The sequence below is a fragment of the Saccopteryx bilineata genome, chromosome 2 (genome assembly GCF_036850765.1).
Source record: "Saccopteryx bilineata isolate mSacBil1 chromosome 2, mSacBil1_pri_phased_curated, whole genome shotgun sequence".
Lineage (NCBI taxonomy): Eukaryota > Metazoa > Chordata > Mammalia > Chiroptera > Emballonuridae > Saccopteryx > Saccopteryx bilineata.
Window position 1 is genome coordinate 35,088,657 of NC_089491.1, and position 22,896 is coordinate 35,111,552.

The window sequence follows — 22,896 nt, forward strand, 5'->3', positions numbered from 1 at the left end:
CCTCGACGACTTCCGGAGCGAGGTGACGTCTCCAGCGCTCCTTCCTACGTAAACTTCAGGCGGGGCCTGGAGGTTAGAGGGCGGTGAGCTTTGTTAATTTCTAGGCGGAGATCGTTCAATGAGGAAAAGTCTAAAGAGAGAATTAGGACGGGCAGGTATGTGCTCGTCTCACTCCCACTTCCGGGCCTTTTCCTCTTCGGCAAAGCTGGGCGGAGAGATTGGGCTAGGCCCGTCGCGCCGTTACGGTAAATAGCACTATTCATCCGATTGTTTAATCCAAAAGTGTAGGTAGGGGTCGTTCTTGGGTCTTCTTTTTTCTTCACTTCTTACGTAACAGTGGAACTGTAAACCCTCTCGGCTCTACTTTCAAAAAATATATATCTAGAATCAGACCACGTCATTTAGGTCTCAGCTCAAACATCAGGTCCTTAATGAAGCCTTCTCCGTTTTATTTCACTCAACAAATACTGTATTTATGAACATTTAGCACCCCCTGTGTGCCAGGCAGTGTTGTAGATGCTGAGGATGCAGAGGTGAGCACCCTGTTTTCTTGGTGCTGATGACAGATTCAGGAATGGGCAAACAGTGCAATCAGAGGGAATGGGCAAAGGGACCGTAGTAGAAGATGAGATTACAGAAGTAGTGGAGGACCTCTTGACGGACCTCGGGCTTTATCTGAGTAAGTTGAGAAGCCTTTGGAAACTGATCTGACTTATTTTTTAATAGTTACCACTCTGGCTCCTACCTTGTTTCCCTGAAAATAAGACCTAGTGCAATTTTTTTCAAGCTTAGAAATATAAGGCCTCCCCTGAAAATAAGACTTATAATGTCTTTAGGAGCAAAAGTTAATATAAGACACTGTCTTATTTTCAGGGAAACAGGGTACATGAGAAGAGCACTTAATCTATTGCAATAATTCAGTCAAGAAATGAAGGTACCATGAATGAGATTAGTAGTGAGGGTAGTGTAAAGTGATCTGACCTGATTGTGTTTCAAAAACAAAGTTGATAGGATTTTTTGAGGGACTGGGTCAGGGCTTGGGAACCTATGGCTCGCGAGCCAGATGTGGCTCTTGATGGCTGCACCTGGCTCGCAGACAAATCTTTAATAAAAAAAATAATGTTAAAAATATAAAACATTCTCATGTATTACAATCTATTCATTTCCTACCGTTCATGTTCATGGTTGCGGGTGGCTGGAGCCAATCACAGCTGTCCTCCGGGACAACACCATATTTTTATTGGATAATGTGTAACGTACACAGGTTGTTGATGGCTCTCATGGAATTACATTTTAAAATATGTGGCGTTCATGGCTCTCTCAGCCAAAAAGGTTCCCGTCCCCTGGACTAGATGATAGTGTGAAAGAATAAGGAGTCAAGAAGAAGCCCAAAGTTATTTCTCTGAGTAATAGGAAGTATAGAAATGTCGTTTACAGAGGTAAGGATGACTGGGGAAGAGCAAGAGTTTGGTCTTGAACAGTTAGTTGCATTTGAACAGCCTAATAGCCATGCAGTTGAAGCTATCCAATAGACAGTTGGCTATGCGAATTTGGAGTTCGGGAGAGAGGCCCAGCCTGGATACAGAAATTTAGTGTCAGTTAGTGCATAGTATTCCAAACATAAATTTCCTTTTATTTATGATTGCTTACCTTTCCTTTCCTTTTTTTTTTTTAACAGAAGCTTCAAATATTTACACAAGTTGAGAAAATTATGTTATGAACCCCATGTACTTTATCAACCAGCTTCAGCAATTCCCAACTAATGGCCAATGTAGTTGCACATATATAATTCCCCTTGCACAGTTAGTCTGAGGAAACTTTAGTTTTTCAGTTCTTGGAACTAGATGAGATCACTTAGAGGGTGAGTATAGATCAGCGGTTCTCAACCTGTGGGTTGCGACCCCAGCGGGGGTCAAACGACCAAAACACAGGGGTCGCCTAAAGATAAAGTAATTCAACATGTAAAGGCTGGGGTGGATGGTAAGGAGGATCCCAAGCAAAGGAAATTGAGAAGCAGCAGCTCTTATCACTGATATTTTCATTTAGTGTCTCATCTCTTCCTAGAATATAAACTTCAAAAGATCAGCGACCTTGACTGTTTCATTAAGACTTTCATCTGCGGCACAATTGTATGTGCCAGGCACAAAGCAGTCTCTACACAGAATGGTTAAGAATATCTAAATTAAAGCGAGAACTGAAAAGGATTTAGAGTGAAGGGAGGTCATTTTGAGGTGGTGGGTAGGATATGCGTGGAGGCTGTGAGGCAAGAGAGGGCATGGGTCATTTGTGGTAACTATATATAACTATATATAACTAGGCAAAGTCTGTTATGGCCAGAGTAGGATACATGACAGGGAGAGTGTTCTCTGAGATGAGCCTAGAGAAGTAGGGGAATTAAGAATGTGCCATACTCGACATATTCCTTTCCAGTCCTCACTTCAACCCTGCAAGGTAGATGCTGTTGTTGCATTTTAGAAATTAGGGAATTAGTTTAAGAATTAAACTAATTTAATTCTTAAAAGTTTAATATCTTGCCTGGGTTCATATTCTTGGACTCAGCTACACCAGGATCCAGAGCAAGTGCCTTTAGCCTGGTGTTTCATGTTACCTTTTCTTGTTTCATGCTGCCTCATTTTCACCTTTAACATTTGCTTTAGAAAAGAAAGAATGCAGTATGTTGGTTGTAGTGTATCGACTTTGACAAGATTTGGCTACACTTGCAATTTGTATGTTTCTTTTAGCTCATTAAAATGGGGCTCTCTTGGTAGTTATTTAGTCTAAGAAAGGGAATTTGCACAGCTCAAAAATTATGTAACAAAAAGGAACAAAGTGTTTACGACTGAAGTTACTAGTACACAGCTTGGTTGTACCTGGTGCCTCTTTGGAATCACTTATCTTAAATATTTGGGTGGCTTATCCCCTAATTCGCATTTTTGCTCTAATGCTACTGCCTCAGGCTTTACCTGCCCTCTGTGTTTATTTATTTATTTTTTTAAAAAGGACCTTATTTATTAAACTGTTTACCCACACAGTCTTCCATTATGTTTTTTTTTTTGTTGTTTTTTTTTTTACAAGGACAGAGAGAGAGAGAGAGAGTCAGAGAGGGATAGATAGGGACAGACAGGAATGAAGAGAGATGAGAAGCATCAATCATCAGTTTCTCATTGCGACACATTAGCTGTTCATTGATTGCTCTCTCATATATGCCTTGACCGCGGGCCTTCAGCAGACTGAGCGACCCCCCTGCTCCAGCCAGTGACCCTGGGTCCAAGCTGGTGAGCTTTTTACTCAAGCCAGATGAGCCCACGCTCAAGCAGGTGACCTCAGGGTCTCAAACCTGGTTCCTCTGCATCCCAGTCTGACACTTTATCCACTGTGCCATCGCGTGGACAGGCTGCCCTCTGTGTTTTAAAGATCCCCTCCGTCACTCTGGCTCCTTACCATGCTTGATTGTCTTCATAACCTCTTTTATCATCTGGCTTTTTAAAATAAATAAATAAAATTATTTAACTCATCTCTTCTTGTTGGAATGTAAACTCTAAAAAAGCAGAGACTTTTCCTGTTTCATTCACTGCTATATCCCCAGTATCTAGAACAGTGCCTGCCAAATAAATATTTATTGAATGAGCAAGTGAATGAATGGATAGCTTGGGCTACTGAGCCCATGCTCATTTGCATGATTGATTAACTTTAGAGTTTACTTTGCATAGTAAACAAAGACTTGGACAGTGTTTCCCTTACTCTCTTCCTAGGAGATAGTCAACGGAAAGGATTCTGCCCCACTGCTGCAGCCAAACCAGATGCCTTCCTCCACTTCACCAGACCAAGGAGATGACCTGGAGACCTGTGTGTTAAGATTTTCAGACTTGGATTTGAAAGACACAAGTTTTATCAATCCCAGTAGCAGTCTGAAAGCAGAGCTAGATGTCAATACAAAGAAGAAATACTCATATGCAAAGAAAAAGGTAAAATTGCTGTTTGTTTCAGGATCACTTATGTATAGTTAATACAGGTAGATCTAGAAGTAGCTTATCAAGTTTGGCCTCTGGCCCTGGCCAGTTGACTAGAGTGTCAGAATCAGTGTGCAGAGTCCTGGGTTCTATCCCCAGTCAGGCACATATGAGAAGTGACCATCTGCTTGGCTTGCCCTCCCTCTCCTCCTCTCTCTCCTCCTCCCTCTACTCCTCTCTCTTCTCCTCTCACAGCCAGTGGCTTAATTGGTTTGAGCTTCGGCTCCAGGCATTGACGGTAACTTGGTTGGTCCAAGCATTGGCATCAGGCACTGAGGATAGCTCTGTTGATTTGATCATTGGCCCCAGACAGGGGTTGTTGGGTGGAACCCAGAAGGGGAGCATGCGGGAGTCTATCTCTCTATCTCCCCTCTTCCCACTTAAAAAAAAACAGAGTCCTCCAGGGAGTGGAGGGATAGTGAGATAGTAGGGTGCTGCCATGCTCAAGGTAAGGTGTGGTCAGGGCCATTACCGGTGACCTTAACTAAGTGCCAGGCAAAGGAGAATCATAGGCAAGGTGTGGCTCAGGAACATGTATGTGGAGTACTTGAGGACAGATTGTAGACAGATGGGTTGGATTCTTTGCCCACCTAGGGTTATGGGAGGAATCCCCTAATCACAAGAATAGACAGGCAATAGGCCAGCTGCTGTCTAAGACTGCTGATTTGGTCCAGCTGGTATGAAGCTTATTAATAAAACTTACTTTTCCATGTTCTTCCATCAAATGGTAGGACTGGAAACTCCTGTGAAAAGATAATGAAGGAATTTCACTGAGATTTCCATTAGTCTTAAACCTAAGGTTATTTAACACTGACAATTTGAAATGTAATTGCAGGCATTTGCCCTTTTTGTACAAACCAAAGAAGTTCTGGCACCTTCTTATAAATGTAAAGAAAAATGGTGGAAATGCTGTCAGCAACTATTCAGAGACCAGACCACATTCCATAGACACGTGGCAACACAACATGCCGATGAGATTTGCCACCAGACTGCTGCCATTTTAAAGCAGCTGGCTGTGACATTGAGCACCTCAAAGAGTCTTAAATCTGCAGACAGAAGGAACCCTGTAAAAGAGTGCCTTACTCGAAACCGTGAAGTGTCTGCTTGGCTCCCTGATATTAGTTGCTTTAGCCCTGATGAGCTGATAAGGTAAGAATTTCATTCTGTATGTACTTTGTTTAATTTTAAAATGTTTTTATAACCACAGTGAGATATCACTGCTCATCCTCTAAAATGGCAAGATCCTAAAGGCACAGAATGTCTCTTCGGGCCTAAGCTAGACCAGTAAACATGTACTATGTGTCATAGATGATGATAGCCCGTGCAGTAGCATACACTCACACAGCTGGTAGTGTCGCTGAGTTTCTCGAAAGCCATCCTACATCTTATCTTTAGGGAGAAGTGAAGAGCGAAAACGATATTATTTTCAAAGAGAAATTGGAAGGCCCAGAAACGCTAATGATTCCTCTACTCTGAAAAATGTCAGAGCTTAAAAAAGGTTTTTTGCTACCAAATGTGGTTTTCTGAGCTGCATATGCTTTAGAAAGGATGTTAACTTTTAAAACGGGGGCGTAGGTTAGAGGTTTAGATTCTGCCTTTGAAAAATTTACCAAATCATACTGCAGTATTCCAGAGGACAGATTTCTTATTTTAAGCAATTCCTGAACTATTTGGTGAATAGAAAATGTCCAAATATAATATACTTTTATCTCTAATATTTAGTGCCAAATTCACCTGTTTATCAGAAAGAAAAGGAGAAAGAGTCTTGAACTTGGAGTCAGACTTGAGCTAGTCACTAAAATTTTTGTGCCTTTCCTCACATCTATCAGTTAAATTGTATGGTTCAGATAATTTGTTACCGGAGTTTAGATATAATAGGCTCCAAAATAGAGAAGGTGGCTTTGGGGGAAGCCAAGCCCTGAAATATGATGAGGATATTGGTGAGTTACAGATTCCAGAGCTGGACGGGACCTTAATTAACTACTATAGCATTCTCTAAAATATGTCTGTCTGTGCAACATTTTGTAATCGAGGATGCTATCAGATGTTAAAAAGAAGTACTAAGGAAAATAAGTTTGAGAAGCACTAGTTTAAAATATTCTCTACTGAGAAAGAAAAAAAATGTTCTTTATTGTAGGACTTCTCAGAGCCTTCAATAGGTAAGGGGCTTGGGCTCTAAGGGAAATACTGTCTGCAGGATTTCTCAAACGTGATTTCAGAGAACAGCTTCAGAGTACACTTTGGGGAAATGCAGCTTATTTCAGTTCTCTAATTTTACAGATGACGAAATCAAGGCTCAGGAAGGATAGGAGACCTGCCCAGATCCCACACTAGTTAGTATAAGACAGCACAGTGCAAGAGAAAGGGTATGGGTTCTAGTGTCAGAAATCTGGTATTCGCGTCCTGACTGGCACTTCGTAGCTGTCGTACCTAGAAGGAACTGGCCTCAGTTTACTCGGCTCTGAAGTGCAGAGACTGCCTTCTTTAGAGCAAATTCAGACAGGTGTTGCTTCTCATTTCAGGAGAACAATGGTAGGTGCAAAGGCAGACACGAGTGCTCCATCTAGGCCTTCCCTCTGATGCTGACTGGGTATACTTTATGAATTGTGGCTTCCTTATGTCAGGGCCTCAGATGCTCATTCCCAGTGGTTTTCTTTTACAGTGGCCAGGGCAGCGGTGACGGGGAAGTGCTGCTTTATTACTGCTACTGTGACCTGGAGGATCCCCACTGGCTCTGTGCCTGGCAGACAGCCCTGTGTCAGCACCTGCACCTCACAGGCAAGGTAACTAACACGTTCTTCTGCACCCCATCCTTCACTGGGCCCCTCTGTCCTCTACTTGGATTGCAGAGCCTGCGCTTCTTACAAAAAGATTCACTATTGAGGTCTTAGAAATTAGCAAACTCCTGCTAGGCATTTATAAGTAGAATACTAAATAGCTATTCACGTGGTGTTTTACGGAAATATTTAATGGCATAGACCAGGGGTGAGCAAACTTTTTCTTAAAGAGCCAAATAGTAAATCTTTTAGACTTTGCACAAAAAACTACTCCACCCTGCCACTGTAACATGGAAACAACTGTGGACAATATGTAAAATGATGGATATGCCTGTGTTCAATAAACCTGTGTGCAGAAGCAAGCATAGTTTCCCCTGGTGTCAGGAAATGTTCTTGAAACAGTAACTAGAAAAACATTTTACAGAAATACATAAGGTGTGATTCAAGCTGCTTCTTCATTTTTCTAGAATATTATGTCAGGGCCTTTACCATTCCTGGTACTGACCTTTGCTATTTTCTTTCCCTCTGGAATGCTTTTTCTCATAACATGGCTCATTCCTCACTTCAAATTTCTGCTAAATGTTACCTCCTCAGAACTATAATCTGAAGTGGTCCTCTCTGTGAGCGTTATCACTTTCTATCTTCTCCTCAAAGAATTAACTACGGTCTGAAAGTATAATCTTTGTTTAATTTGTTATTTCTATCTTCTATCTTGTAGAATGTAAGCTTCATGAGGACAGGAATTTTGCCTTAATTGGTGCTTTCTCAGTGCTAGAACAGGGCTTAGCACGCAGTAGACAGTGAATATTTGGAGAATGTTGAATAAAGGAATGAATGTGTTTGTACAAAACCCACAAGTGTCTGTGTAAAGATGGAGGGCAGTGGATATCAAAATGTTAATTATGGTGAACTCTATGAGAGGATTATGGATGATTTTTTGTGTGTGTGTGACAGAGAAAGAGAGAGACAGAGATAGGGACAGACAGACAGGAAGGGAGAGAGATGAGAAGTATTAGTTCTTCATTGTGGCTCCTTAGTTCATTGATCGCTTTTTCATATGTGCCTTGACTGGGAGGCTACAGCAGAGTGAATGACGTCTTGCTCAAATCAGCGACCTTTGGGCTCAAGCCAGCGACCATGGGGTCATGTCTATGATCCCATGCTCAAGCTAGCAACCCCACGCTCAAGCCTGATGAGCCCGCGCTCAAGCTGGTGACCTCAGCATTTTGGACCTGGGTCCTCTGCGCCCCAGTCTGATGCTCTGTACACTGTGCCACCACCTGGTCAGGCATGGATGATTCTTTTTTAAAAAATATCCTCAATAATTACATATCTATACATGTATGTGTATATTACAAAATTTTTAAAAATTTAAATCAAAAGTGAATTAGGTTCCCTCTGACATCCCCGCTAGCTATGACACTACTATCTGTGCTAATCTTTCCCACACATGCCCAGGTTTTAATTCTCTTTGGCAATCATTTGATCAGTCAGTGACATTATCCTTTTGTACATCCAGGTTTTCTAACAGACTCAAAGCTTCATTTATCTCATTCAGCTCTTCACCTAGTCCTGCCATTTCTACCTCTAAAATGTCCCTTGACTCCTTTCACTCTGTCCTCCACTTCCACTACCTTAGACCAGGGTAGTCAACCTTTTTATACCTACCGCCCGCTTTTGTATCTCTGTTAGTAGGTCTAGGTCAGGGGTAGTCAACCTTTTTATACCTACCGCCCGCTTTTGTATCTCTGTTAGTAGTAAAATTTTCTAACCGCCCACCGGTTCCACAGTAATGGTGATTTATAAAGTAGGGAAGTAACTTTACTTTATAAAATTTATAAAGCAGAGTTACAGCAAGTTAAAGCATATAATAATTACTTACCAAGTACTTTATGTTGGATTTTCGCTAAGTTTGGCAGAATAAATCTTTATAAAACAACTTACTATAGTTAAATCTATCTTTTTATTTATACTTTGGTTGCTCCACTACCGCCCACCATGAAAGCTGGAACGCCCACTAGTGGGTGGTAGGGACCAGGTTGACTCCCACTGCCTTAGACCAAGACCTCATACTCTCTTACCTAGTCCATTTCAGTAGCTTCCAAACTATTCTACTATTCTCCATTCTTCCATCCCTGCTCACCATTTAATCCATTCTCCACATAGCAGCCAGAAAGCTCTTCAGAGGTAAATAAAATTGTATTTCTCCTGCCTCCAAATCTTTCACTGGCTCTCCAGTGCACTTAGAGTAAAACCCAAGTCCTTCCCATGCCCTCAGGCTCCTGCATGATTTAGCCTGTTCTTACCTTTTCTGCTTCCTATATATCCTTGACTTATTCCAGTCCTTCAACACGGTCTTCCAGTTTCTGAAGCCCACAAAGTTGTTTTGGGGCGTTTATACAAGAAAAATCTTCAGGGAACTCTCCCACACTCCCTTGGTTTCTCCTGTTTAATTTTTACTCAATCTTCACTTCTCAGAGTTCTTTGTTGACCTTTAATTATTTCTGTTTTTCCAAATAAACTCTCTTCTATCATATTGTAGTTATGTTTTATACCACTTGTCAGTTTGTAACTTTTTTTTTCTTTTTTATGGAACGCTTTACAAATTTGCGTGTCATCCTTGCGCAGGGGCCATGCTAATCTTCTCTGTATCATTCCAATTTTAGTATATGTGCTGCCAAAGCAAGCACTCAGTCTAACTTTTATCTTAGTATCTGTGACCTCCCTCAGTCTGTAAGCTCCAAGAGGGTAAGAACTGTATTTTTTTCAACCACTGTATCCCTAATTCCTAGCACAATTCGAGGTGCGTAGTAAAAATTATCACTATATCTTAGATATCATCTTAAAAGATAAATATTCTCACAGTAAACCTGAATTACAAAATATCGAATCAATTTCTTTTCTTGGTTTAGGATCAGATTTTTATTGGCCTAGCGCCCTAGCCCCAGGTGAACTAGCAATGAGGGTCCTTCACCACCAGGGGGCAGCATCTGCCTGGATCTTAGGTCTATCATAGGTTTCACTGGTAATGTCCGGTTTACTATTTTCTGCTGGTAGATTTGTCAGAATATTGGCATTTAGATAGGGAAAGAGGAGAACTTGAAAATTCTGGGATTATAGAAGGAAGCTTCTTGTCCCTATTGCTATACATTCCTTATTGCCTAAAGAGACCTAAGGGAATGCCTTGGAGGCTTTGGAAAGGAAAAATTACAAGATTCAAAGCCAATAAGATCTGGTTTTGAATACCAGATCTCCAGCTACTTGTGGGCCAGTTACATGATTTCTCTGAGCTTCTGTTTCCTTTTCCGCTGAATGGGGATTATGACATCTACCTTTCAGGTTTATAACATAAAGCTCCTGTCTTATAGTAGGTGCTCAGTAAATGCTAACTACTGCTCTTCATCTCTGAGGTTTAAGGCCTTCCTCACCAAGGAGCTGCTTGGAAGGTTCCTGTTGAAAAATCCTAGAGACTGAAAGTCTAGAGCAGTGGTAGTCAACTTGGTCCCTGCTGCCCACTAGTGGGTGTTCCAGCTTTCATGGTGGGCGGTAGCAGAGCAACCAAAGTGTAAATAAAAAGATAGATATAGCCCTGGCCGGTTGGTTCAGTGGTAGAGCGTCGGCCTGGCGTGCAGAAGTCCCAGGTTCGATTCCCAGCCAGGGCACACAGGAGAAGTGCCCATCTGCTTCTCCACCCCTCCCCCTCTCCTTCCTCTCTGTCTCTCTCTTCCCCTCCCGCAGCCAAGGCACCACTGGAGCAAAGATGGCCCCGGGCGCTGGGGATGGCTCCTCGGCCTCTGCCCCAGGCGCTAGAGTGGCTCTGGTCACAACAGAGCTACGCCGCAGAGGGGCAGAGCATCGCCCCCTCGTGGGCAGAGCGTCGCCCCCTGGTGGCGTGCCCAGAAATACGGTGGTCAGGCACATGTGGGAGTCTGTCTGACTGTCTCTCCCTGTTTCCGGCTTCAGAAAAATACAGGGGAAAAAAAAAAAGATAGATATAACTATAGTAAGTTGTTTTATAAAGATTTATTCTGCCAGACTTAGCAAAAATCCGACATAAAGTACTTGGTAAGTAATTATTATATGCTTTAACTTGCTGTAACTCTGCTTTATAAATTTTATAAAGTAAAGTTACTTCCCTACTTTATAAATCGCCATTACTGTGGAACCTGTGGGCAGTTAGAAAATTTTACTACTAACAGAGATACAAAAGCGGGCGGTAGGTATAAAAAGGTTGACTACCCCTGGTCTAGTGAATGAGTTTAGGCAGGGGTCCCCAAACTACGGCCTGCAGGCCACATGCGGCCCCCTGAGGCCATTTATCTGGCCCCCGCCGCACTTCCGGAAGGGGCACCTCTTTCATTGGTGGTCAGTGAGAGGAGCACATTGACCATCTCATTAGCCAAAAGCAGGCCCATAGTTCCCATTGAAATACTGGTCAGTTTGTTGATTTAAATTTACTTGTTCTTCATTTTAAATATTGTATTTGTTCCCGTTTTGTTTTTTTACTTTAAAATAAGATGTGCAGTGTGCATAGGGATTTGTTTATAGTTTTTTTTTTATAGTCCGGCCCTCCAACGGTCTGAGGGACAGTGAACTGGCCTCCTGTGTAAAAAGTTTGGGGACCCCTGGTTTAGAGATTGCTCCACCCAGCCATGTAGGGTGTGGATGTCCTTGTTTTTACTTGGGTTCTGAGATTAAAATAACATAGGAAAGACTCTATTAACCTACCAAAAGACAGTTACATAGAAGTATGTACCTCTTCATCATATCTGTCACAGTCAGAAAGGGTCAGGGTAGATTTCCTCACCCTTACACTGATTCAGCTCTATTTTTCTATATAATCACTTAAAAATAAGTAAGTTGAAACACCTAATCAAAAAATTCTTTCCAAACCTGGTTTAGAAGGAAGTTTCAGGTTTAGTGGGAGAGTAGATAGTTAATATTACTCATAGTAAAAATAAACTTTAAACATTGACCCATCATTCAGACCCAGAAATACATTCATTTTAAATTATCTCTGTCCTTTGCATACTTGTTATTAAAATAACAAGTAGAAAAGTGTATTACATATATTTGTGTTTTTATTATTAATACCTATAGCCATCTCAATTTTAAAATGAAGCCTCCTTAGTAAAGAACTTATTAAAGTTGGTAATAGGTATAGTAGACTGTATAGCAGAGATGATGTATACTGCCAACTTTTTTCTCCCGTGCTGAGAACAGGCTTCCCTAGACTTCAGTACTCTTCTCGGGGAGCCTAGGTGTGGTGCAAAACGCTCATCATGGAGCTCCAGATAGCCACTCCCGGTGAGCTGGCATTGGCCTGTAAAATGAATCCTGTTTATATCCGTGACCTAAAAGAATTAAATCAAATATGGCAGCAATGAAGTATCTTCTCTGGCCCTGAAAAAGGGGCAGCCTTTACAAATTTTTCAAATTCTAATTCATTGGGAGGTATCATCATTACATATATATAGTAATAATAATATAGGACCTTAAATTACCTCTCTTTCCAGAGAGTATCATGCTCTAAGTCAGGGGTCCCCAAACCTCGGCCCGCGGGCCACATGCGGCCCCCTGAGGCCATTTATCCGGCCCCCGCCGCACTTCTGGAAGGGGCACCTCTTTCATTGGTGGTCAGTGAGAAGAGCATAGTTCCCACTGAAATATTGGTCAGTTTGTTGATTTAAATTTACTTGTTCTTTATTTTAAATATTGTATTTGTTCCCGTTTTGTTTTTTTTTTTACTTTAAAATAAGATATGTGCAGTGTGCATAGGGATTTGTTTATAGTTTTTTTTATAGTCCGGCCCTCCAACGGTCTGAGGGACAGTGAACTGGCCCCCTGTGTAAAAAGTTTGGGGACCCCTGCTCTAAGTGTTGCACTTTCTCTCTAGCACGTTTCTCTAGAGAGCTCAGCTCCCTCTAAAGATGATCCGTCTTTAAACTCATCCAAGGGTTTTTTAGAACTAAATGACTAAAAATGCAGGGTCCCTAGAGCATTGCCTTTTCAGGCAGGGACCTTCATCCAGGCTCTAATGTCCCCTAACCAGTGAAGTATTTCAAAGAGAGCACAGGGTTTGAGAAGCCAGAAAGCCCCAGATGTGGATGCATATTCATTTGTTCAACAGGTACATATTGAGTGTATGGTGAGGAGGGCACTGGTGTAGGCACTAGTTATACAGCAGGGAACACAACAGACACACACTCCTCCTGCAACTTGGTATTCCAGCGAGTGGGTTTGCAGTGGTGGGCTTTCCCCAAACACAGTGTGGAGATGGACTCACTCCGTTCCCGGCTCTCAGGTGTACTCTGCTTTAGCAGTGGGTATGTCTCCCCAGCAGTAGTTTTCATTGTTGGTTCTCTTTTGTCCCTGTTTTAGCGAGATGAAGAAATTGAGGTTCAAAGAAGAAATTAATTTTCTCAGGGCACTTGGCAAATAAGTGGCAAAGCTGAATCTTGGTTCTAGATCTGCTGACCTAGATGAAAGTCAGAATTTGTTCTTTGGCAACTGGAGCTCTCCGTAGCAGATGGGGCTTACCAGTAGTTTCATCCATTTCCTGCTCTTACTCAGCATGCATTAACTGAGCGCCTCACCTCAACTATGGGCAGGACCATTTGGAGAGCTACAGTATCTTGGCATGGCAACACTTTGGTGTCCAAAGCAGTGTTTCTGCATTTCCTTTTAAACTTAGCGACGCACCTGAGCCTGTTCTTCCTGGGGAAGGTTTAAACTAAGCTGAGAACACAAGGAACTTCTCTCACCTTCTGTGTCTCAGGTGCGAATTGCTACAGAAGGAATCAACGGGACAGTTGGTGGAAGCAAATTGGCCACGAGACTGTATGTGGAAGTCATGCTTTCCTGCCCATTGTTTAAGGGTTATCTGTGTAAGGATGATTTTAAGGTAAGAGAAATTGAAAATAGCTCTATAGCCATTTGCTCCTGCCTCAGTGCCTCTTCCTGCTGTAGGTTATGAAGAGCAGGTCAGTGTGGAGACACAGCAGCGCAGGGATAAACACCCTAGTCGTCCATTCCAGGGCAGCGCCTTGGAAGGATGTGCTTGCTCTAGTCCTTCCACTGACTTGCCATGTGATCTTGGACAAGTTAGTACCGTCTCTGGGCCTCGGTCACCCTTCTTAAAGAATAAGGATGATAGAGTTTACACAACCTAAACTCTAAATCTTAGATGTGTTTGCTCATTATTTTGGTAAACATGGAATGATCCGATCAGCACGGCACACCACACGGGAGCAAGGTTGCTCTGACAGCCAAGCTGCTGTGAGTGACTCTGCTTTACTGTGGCAGGTCATAGAGGGGGTGGGAAGTACCTTGCTAGTGTTTGTGCTGGTGGGGGTAGTGAAGAGGGGACATTGCTCCAGAACAGAAGCTGGGATGTACTCTTACATGTTGAATTACTCAGCAGCATTTCAGTTTTAAATGTTTATTAGTGTAAAAGCACCTTTTTAATGTAACATTTCTGCATATGGTAGACACGCAATAAATAAGTACCAAACATTAGCGTTAAGTCTGTTTTATAATAATACGACAGCTGCATTAAAAAGTCTCAAATTAGAAACCTGTTTTAATGGGAAAGGGAATTATGGTATAGTCTAGAATGTTCCAGATAATTCAACATTATTAAATGTCTTACACTTGGAGATGGAAAGACTGTGTTCTGCTTTGTTTCTTATTGGCTAGACCAGCAAAGGAGGGGCTTGCTGTTTTCCAGAATTGCGTGTTGGTGTATTTGAAGAAATCGTGCCTATGGGGATCAGTCCCACCAAGATCTCCTATAAGAAGCCTGGTATGCTCACTTTTATAAGAAAAATTTTGCTTTTCTTCAAAAGGACAAAACAACATAGAAACAAATGTGAAATTTAGATCAACTACAGTTGTGATGAACCTTCTCATTAAAATAGCTATGGGGCAGCCAGACCAGGCGGTGACGCAGTGGATAGAGTGTCGGACTGGGATGTGGAGGACCCGGGTTCGAAACCCCGAGGTCGCCAGCTTGAGCATGAGCTCATCTGGTTTGAGCAAAGCCCACCAGCTTGAGCCCAAGGCCCTGGCTCGAGCAAGGTGTCACTCGGTCTGCTATAGCCCCCCAGTCAAGGCACATATGAGAAGTCAATCAATGAACAACTAAGGAGCCTCAACGAAGAATTGATGTTTCTCATCTCTGACTCTGTCTCTGCTTCCCTCTCCCCAAAACAAATAGCTATGGGGCAGGGCTCTATCTGGAGCATGCCCATGCTTATCTCAGGTGTGAACTTTTTATTTTCTTTCTACTAAACCAGGGGTCCCCAAACTTTTTACACAGGGGGCCAGTTCACTGTCCCCCAGACCATTGGAGGGCGGGACTATAAAAAAAACTATAAACAAATCCCTATGCACACTGCACATATCTTATTTTAAAGTAAAAAAACAAAATGGGAACAAATACAATATTTAAAATAAAGAACAAGTAAATTTAAATCAACAAACTGACCAGTATTTCAATGGGAACTATGGGCCTGCTTTTGGCTAATGAGATGGTCAATGTCCGGTTCCATATTTGTCACTGCTAGCCGTAACAAGTGATATGACGCACTTCCAGAGCGTGACGAAGTAGTACTGTTCATATGCTACGCTGTGCTTTGTGGCGCCGCCACATACAGCATCTGCATCCTGTGCTCCTCTCACTGACCACCAATGAAAGAGGTGCCTCTTCCGGAAGTGCAGCGGGGGCCGGATAAATGGCCTCAGAGGGCCGTAATTTGGGGACCCCTGTACTATAACTGTCCCCAAGCTTTAATAAATGCACCTTTTTTTTCTTCTTTTTTTTTTTTTAAAGTGAGGTTAGGGGAGATACAGAGACAGACCCCCATATGTGCCCTGGCCAGGATTCACCCGGCCACCGCCATCTAGGGCCGATGTTCTGCCCATATGAGGCCGTGATTGCAACCAGGCTATTTTTAGCACCTCAGGTGGAGGCTCCATGGAGCCACCCTTAGCACCCGGGCCAACCTGCTCAAACTAATCAAGCCATGTCTACAGGAGGGGAAGAGAGAGAGGGGGAGAAGGCGGGTATAGAGAGAAAAGCAGATGGTTGCCTCTCCTTTGTGCCCTGACTAGGAATCAAACCCAGGACTTCCACATGCCAGCTTGATGCTCTACTGCTGAGCCAACTGGCCAGGGCCAATAAATGCACTCCTTTTTTTAAATTTATTTTTTTTTACAGGGACAAAGAGAGTCAGAGAGAGGGATAGATAGGGACAGACAGGAGCGGAGAGAAATGAGAAGCATCAATCATCAGTCCCTCGCTGCAACACCCCAGTTGTTCATTGATTGCTTTCTCACATGTGCCCCGACCACAGGCCTCCAGCAGACCAAGTAACCCCTTGCTCAAGCCAGCGACCTTGGATCCAAGCTGGTGAGCTTTTTGCTCAAGCCAGATGAGCCCATGCTTAAGCTGGCAACCTCGGGGTCTCAAACTTGGGTCCTTCCGCATCCCAGTCTGACGCTCTATCCACTGCGCCACCGCCTGGTCAGGCTAAATGCACTCTTAAGTCACCAGAGTCCCCACCAGTGAGGTGTGGTTATTCCACACTGCCAAATTCACCAAAAGTTCCTTAACAATCTATTGAGATGTCTGAACCTTGAAAGACACAGGAATTTCTTTCCTAGAGAGTCGAGAAGGCAAAGGGCCCCACCAGACAGGTTCTCTCTTCCTCTCCTTCTCTCCTCTGTCTTCTTCCTTTTCATTCTTTTCTTTCTCTTGCTCTTCTTTCTCATACATCATTCCTGCTGTCAGCCCCTCCCATCCTTTTCTCTGCTTCTCATGCACACAAACTTAGACACATTCTTCCTACCCTTTTTTTCTTTTTATTTTGTATTTTTCCAAAGTTAGAAGTGGGGAGGCAGTCAGACAGACTCCTGCATGCGCCCAACCGGGATCCACATGGCATGCCCACCAGGGGACGATGCTCCATTGCAGCTGGAGCCATTCTAGCACCTGAGGTGCAGGCCATAGAGCCATCCTCAGCGCCTGGACCAACTTTGCTCCAATGGAGCCTTGGCTGAGGGAGGGAGAGAGAGAGAGGGGGGAAGGAGAGGGGGAAGGGTGGAGAAGAAGATGGGCACTTCTCCTGTGTGCCCTGACCAGGAATCGAACCTGGGACTCCTGCACGCCAGGCCGATGCTCTACTGCTGAGCCAACTGGCCAGGACCTACCCTTTTGTTTTTTAAAAAAACATATTCTTTTTCCCACAACTTTATGCTAACCCCTGCCTTGAAATTAGGCTCCATCTGGTATAAAACAGTTTATAAAGTCTGTAGTCAAGCATATAAATGTCCAGGCTCCTTCCAGTGTAGTGACAATATAAGACTGGCCACAGAGTGGACCAGCAAACCCACATGGCAATTCAGATCCCAACTGTCTGCCTTTTATTGTTGGATTAGGCCACGTATGAGGATGTAAATTTCTCTAATTATTTCTAAACTGCCAGGTCTCCTAGTGCTCATCTTAGGAGGAGGGAGGAGAGGACTAGAATTACTAAATTATTTCATTGTGATTGTTATAGTGTTATTTTGAGACATAATTGTAATTATGAAAAGAAAAAGTTTAGGTGTAAATAAACAAAGCAACATATAAGTCATTAGCCTGGGCCAGTTGTGATTGGGTTTTGTTTTTTCTTGTTTTGTTTCAATTAATTTTTTGGTTTGGTTTTAGGAATCCATTTGTCCCCCAGTGAATTTCATAAAGAAGTAGAAAAGTTTCTGTCTGAAGCAAATCAAGAACAAAGTGATACTATTCTACTGGACTGCAGAAACTTCTATGAAAGCAAAATAGTAAGTAAGAACAAAAATTGAGTCCCCAAAGTATGGCCTGGTCTTAAAGGGGGCCCTGTGGGTGCCCACCTGTGGGCAGGTCACGTGGATCTCTTCCCACTGCCAGCAGCTTCAGAAACAGCCCAGGCCTTTGAACGCAGGATCCGGTGAGAAAGCCTGAGAAAGTATGAACTAAAGACATCTTGGCACGTGTGCATTCTAGCTTCTGTGTGCCTCCCCTTGACATGTGTCAAGGGCCTTGTAGAGTTTGCTTGGGCACCCCTCCAGTTCCCCTGAAGACTTGGGGCAAGTGTCCCATCACCCACCAGCCTTGTCTCTAAGTCCCAGATCTTGAAGTGGAAAGGTCAGAGTGTGGGATGAGGGCAGCAACCAGCAGGTGTTTCCTGGCCGGGGTGGGGGTTGGGGAGGGGAGATTGACAGAAAAAAAGCTTACCAGGTATGCTTCTTAGACCATTTTCCTTCTGCTTTCGCATTATAGGGACGCTTTCAGGGCTGCTTAGCCCCAGACATCAGGAAATTCAGTTACTTCCCTAGCTACGTTGACAAAAATCTAGAACTTTTCAGAGAGAAGAAGGTACTGATGTACTGCACTGGGGGCATCCGCTGTGAGCGGGGTTCAGCCTACCTCAAAGCCAAGGTGAGTCACTGTGCTTGGGGGCACTACAGACCTGGCAGCTGAAAGGCTCCCCCCACAGCATGTGCAGAGCACCCTCCACCCCTGCTACCTTCATTCTCGGTCCCACCCCCAGCCAGTCAGGGGTTAATTTTCCGCTTGTATGGTTTCAGCTTAGAGTTTATAAGGACAAAATCTGAAGTTCTTAATCTTAAGATGTGAAAAACACTTAACAATCTTAAAGAGTCTTCAGGTACAAGCAGGAAAGGTTAGTTAACATCTCCCTTTACCTAATTAATACTCCTGCTTGATCCTGAGAAGAGCAAATTCAGTAACATTACATGTCCCAACAGGTGCCTTCCTATATTTAGGGGGCAGCAAAAATAGTTGAGCTTCCCAGGATCTAGAGAGTGAAGGCCCTGAGTGCTGCCATCACCCATCCCCCCGGAAGGCAAGCTCAGGCCAGCCGATTCCTTGACCCCTTGGTCAGCAGTTCTGTGTCCTGCGCCGGGAGCCAGGAGCCGCACTCTGGCATCCCTCCCCGCGCGCCACGCCTCCGTGCGGCCTCTTACGGGTCTCTGCTGGCCTCCTCAAGTCTCCTGTGTTTTCTTTTTCTTTGTGCATAGGGGGTGTGCAAGGAAGTGTTCCAGCTCAAGGGTGGCATCCACAAGTACCTGGAAGAGTTTCCTGATGGTTTTTACAAAGGGAAGTTGTTTGTTTTCGATGAGCGTTATGCCTTGTCCTACAACAGCGACATAGTGTCAGGTAGGTCAGCATAGGCCCAGACCCCGGGCTCGTGGTCAGGCACACTCTCCGCGTTAACCATTCTGGAAGGCAGGCCAGTGCTGACTACTTGAAGAGTTAGAGAAAAGGAGGACGTAGCCCCACCATTGCCCATCAGGGCTGGAGACGCAGCACTGGAGCATCAGGAGGCCTGTATCGGGATCCTGGCCTCACCATTTATGAGTTAGGCGGGTCCTTACATGGAACAATGTCCCTTGTTCTGTCTACCTGGTAGGGTTGAGCGAATAGGCTGCATCAGAGGTCTTCACTGAGGGTCAATATCAAGGATTCAGGGATTCTATAAATTTGGAAGGGAAAATAATTATAGTAATTTTATCTCTATTTTTATAACCCCTCACTAAATGTAAAAACACTGCCATCAATTATGAATTTAAGCAACAAAACCTATAGTATTAGTTGTACCTGTGACTTTGTCAATAGAAATTACAGTATTTTCATTGATTATAGTTGTTACCAATATCTCAAAATAGCATTTATGTTCATCATTGCTTCAAAATGGAAACAGCTGTTAGGCCCACCACTAATTTATTTAATGTGCTAATATCTTACTATATTCCAGATTTTTTTAAAAATTGAATATTTTGTATATCTGTATAATTGGTTTCCTTTGTAATCCTATGTAGTTTCCTTTGTAATCCTATGTAGTTTATTTTATGCATTTAAAAACTTTTTTTCTAAGAGTTCATAGTCTTCATTAGACTGCCAAGTAAACCTATGGCACAAAATAAAAGAACCCCAAGTGTAGATGTCTGCATACACAGGTGGTGTGCACTTTGCGTGGTGGGTGGAGCACTCTGAGGTCGGAGCTGAACCTAGGGCCAGAGGCAGGGTGGTCACAAGAAGCATGTGGTGTGGCTGTCGTTTGCAGTCCACATTAACTTGTGGTATCAAATGAGGGCAGACAGTGCAGGATGGAAATAATCCTTTAGAAAAATGGGTCTTACCCCTGGATGCCACAGTCAGCAGTAGGCAAGGTCACAGGCAGACAACCCTAGTGGCTGTTCCAGCTTTCTAGAACGGGGATCAGAGACAGATTGCATTCCTACCCAGGTAATAACTAAGATGTGAGTTTGTACTCCCCCTCTTCTTGATCTTTTAATTATTTTGGATGGTCTTGTGTTTGTGTCTCTTATTGAAAGCTACTTCATTCACATCTGTTTTGGAGCCAGATGGAGTATCCCAAAGGTAGCTTAGATAAGCTAGGTAAGGGGACTTGAAGAAGAATGATGTTATCAGTGGTAACAGATCAGCAGGGAAAAACCAACTAAGAAAGCTGATAATGTGAATTTGAGGAATCCTGGTAGTAAGTGTCCACTAGCAACAGCAAGAAAACCTCAGGCCAGGGAAGAGGGGCATGGGCTGCAGAAGCTGAATGTAGATGTGGGATCATTTGCAGTCAGGCATGTTGTCTCCCAGTGACAAAGGGGGTGATCTAAAAGAAAAAGACCGTTGACTAGGTTTGGGATCGTTAAAGAGAGAAGCAGTACTACTTTTTTCTAAATAAGAAAATAAAATAATGGTTCAGTGAGTGCAGGAATCAGGAAGACAATTCCCAGGACCAGTCTCCCCCCAAAAAAGTAGAGATGGGGAGCATTTTTTGTTAGAAGATGGGAGACTTACTAGTTAGAAACCTTCCCCAGGCCCTGGCTGCTTGGTGGTAGAGCGTCAGCCTGGCGTGCGGGAGTCCCAGGTTTGATTCCCGGCCACGGCACACAGGAGAAGTGCCCATCTGCTTCTCCACCCTTCCCCTCTCCTTCCTCTCTGTCTCTCTCTTCCCCTCCCACAGCCAAGGCTCCATTGGAGCAAAGTTGGCCCGGGTGCTGGGGATGGCTCCATGGCCTCTGCCTCAGGCGCCAGAATGGCTCTGGTTACAACAGAGCGATGCCCCAGATGGGCAGAGCTTCGCCCCCTGGTGGGCGTGCCGGGTGGATCCCGGTCAGGTGCATGCGGGAGTCTGTCTGACTGCCTCCCCATTTCCAACTTCAGAAAAATACAAAAAAGAACAAAAAAAAAAAAAGAAACCTTCCCCAGGTACAAAAGGATACATTAAATTCTGATGAGCTAAGGGTTATATTTAGGACCTGGAGAGATGCCTGTCTGTGTGTATGTGAGTGCACATGTGCCTGTTTATAACAAAGATTTTCTTCCTTCCCCAGAATGTTCATACTGTGGAGCGCCATGGGATCAGTATAAATTCTGCTCCACTCCACAGTGCCGCCAGCTCGTCTTGACCTGCCTTGCCTGCCAAGCACAAGGATTCACAGCCTGCTGTGTCACATGTCAAGACAAAGGGAGCAGGCCAGCTTCAGGCCCTACCCAGAACAGCTTTAAAGAGGAATGTGAGTGTACAGCCCGACGGCCACGTGTACCTAGTGAACTTGCACAGCAGGTGCAGCTCCCCAGGAGCCCAGAGCCGAGACCAGATGTGGGTGAGGATGGGGATGGGCCATGCTTGTGTGAGCGGCACCATCAGCAGCTCCCCAGGAGCCCAGAGCCGAGAGTGGATGTGGGTGAGGATGAGGATGAGCCATGCTTGTGTGAGTGGCACCATCAGCAGCTCCCCAAGGGCCCAGAGCTGAGAGTGGATGTGGGTGAGGTTGAGGATGAGCCATGCTTGTGTGAGTGGCACCATCAGCAGCTCCCCAGGAGCCCAGAGCCAAGACCAGATGTGGGTGAGGATGGGGATGGGCCATGCTTGTGTGAGCGGCACCATCAGCAGCTCCCCAGGAGCCCAGAGCCGAGAGTGGATGTGGGTGAGGATGGGGATGGGCCATGCTTGTGTGAGCGGCACCATCAGCAGCTCCCCAGGAGCCCAGAGCCGAGAGTGGATGTGGGTGAGGATGGGGATGGGCCATGCTTGTGTGAGTGGCACCATCAGCAGCTCCCCAGGAGCCCAGAGCCGAGAGTGGATGTGGGTGAGGATGAGGATGGGCCATGCTTGTGTGAGCGGCACCATCAGCAGCTCCCCAGGAGCCCAGAGCCGAGAGTGGATGTGGGTGAGGATGGGGATGGGCCATGCTTGTGTGAGTGGCACTGGCAGCATTTCCCTAAGCCCTCACAGAGCTAGGGTGAGGCGACCACGTGTTGGAGAATATCAGGGCTGCAGCAACAGAGAAACGGAACTTCGGTGCTGGCCAGTACCACCGTGACAAACCGGTCACCATACTGACCACCTGTACTTCACAAGACGAGGGAACAGGGAGTTGGTCCTGACCACTTACCTGAGACATCTGACTCAGAAGATGCTAGAACACAGACAAGGTGAGCTGTGTGGGATCCCACCGCAGCAGAGGGATAAAGTCTTGAGCCTGGTGACCAGGTCCTGCCCTTTCTGTGTCACGCAGCAGGCTGGTAATAGTCATTCTTGTCATCAAACCTGTGTCCTGATGGCAAACGTGTGAAAGCCATGTCCTGGGAAGTGGGCTCCTTGGAACCAGGCTCCTCAGGTCACCTGCCATCTACCCCTACCCTCACCTTGTCTGTGTTAGCGAGAGCTCTAGACTAGGATCTGCAGACTATGGCATTTAGCCCATCTCTTGCTTTTGTAAATAAAGTTTTAGTGGAATAGCCATACCTGTTTGTTTGTACATGATTTATGATGGAATAAAATCTTCAGAAGAGAAAAATTATGTCCTGAAAAACCTATATTTATTATCTTGCCCTTTACAGAAAAAGTTGCCACCTCCTGGTCTAGACCAACAGCTTGTGATGGAGCAGTGGGTCTTAAAGATGTGGCCCCCTTCCTTTTTCATTGATGAGGTTCCTAACAGAGATGTCCCCCTAATAGCCTCTGAATTCCTCAACACTCACCACACTTAGTTTTTTTTGTTTGTTTGTTTGCTTTTTTTATATAGCTGAAAAC

The 22,896-nt window shown here is 44.4% G+C and overlaps 1 protein-coding gene and 1 non-coding gene across 4 annotated transcripts; one reads left to right on the forward strand and one right to left on the reverse strand.

The window, feature by feature from the left end:
• The first annotated feature begins 38 nt into the window (after nucleotides 1-38).
• Nucleotides 39-22,663, forward strand: TSTD2 (thiosulfate sulfurtransferase like domain containing 2). Of its 3 annotated transcripts, none has more exons than XM_066256690.1 (10): nucleotides 39-245; nucleotides 3,753-3,965; nucleotides 4,846-5,159; nucleotides 6,673-6,793; nucleotides 13,566-13,691; nucleotides 14,486-14,591; nucleotides 17,499-17,617; nucleotides 18,096-18,254; nucleotides 18,857-18,995; nucleotides 21,191-22,663. In XM_066256690.1, the coding sequence occupies exons 2-10, from the start codon at nucleotides 3,801-3,803 to the stop codon at nucleotides 22,099-22,101; spliced, it is 2,160 nt and encodes a 719-aa protein (XP_066112787.1). In that variant the 5' UTR covers nucleotides 39-245; nucleotides 3,753-3,800; the 3' UTR covers nucleotides 22,102-22,663. The 3 variants fall into 3 exon arrangements, with proteins under 3 accessions (XP_066112787.1, XP_066112788.1, XP_066112789.1); XM_066256691.1 differs by having other exon boundaries at nucleotides 39-155; XM_066256692.1 differs by having other exon boundaries at nucleotides 39-155; nucleotides 3,756-3,965.
• Nucleotides 9,371-9,477, reverse strand: LOC136327901 (U6 spliceosomal RNA). Its single transcript, XR_010729959.1, has one exon. It is a non-coding gene; the product is annotated as a U6 spliceosomal RNA (small nuclear RNA).
• Nucleotides 22,664-22,896: the final 233 nt, after the last annotated feature.

Excerpts from the sequence above, each read along its gene's own strand:
- TSTD2 (XM_066256690.1), top strand. The coding sequence starts at position 3,801 with ATGCCTTCCTCCACTTCACCAGACCAAGGAGATGACCTGGAGACCTGT. Across the intron at positions 5,160-6,672 it reads AGCCCTGATGAGCTGATAAG|TGGCCAGGGCAGCGGTGACG; the intron begins GTAAGAATTTCA and ends TTTCTTTTACAG. Across the intron at positions 14,592-17,498 it reads GATCTCCTATAAGAAGCCTG|GAATCCATTTGTCCCCCAGT; the intron begins GTATGCTCACTT and ends GTTTGGTTTTAG.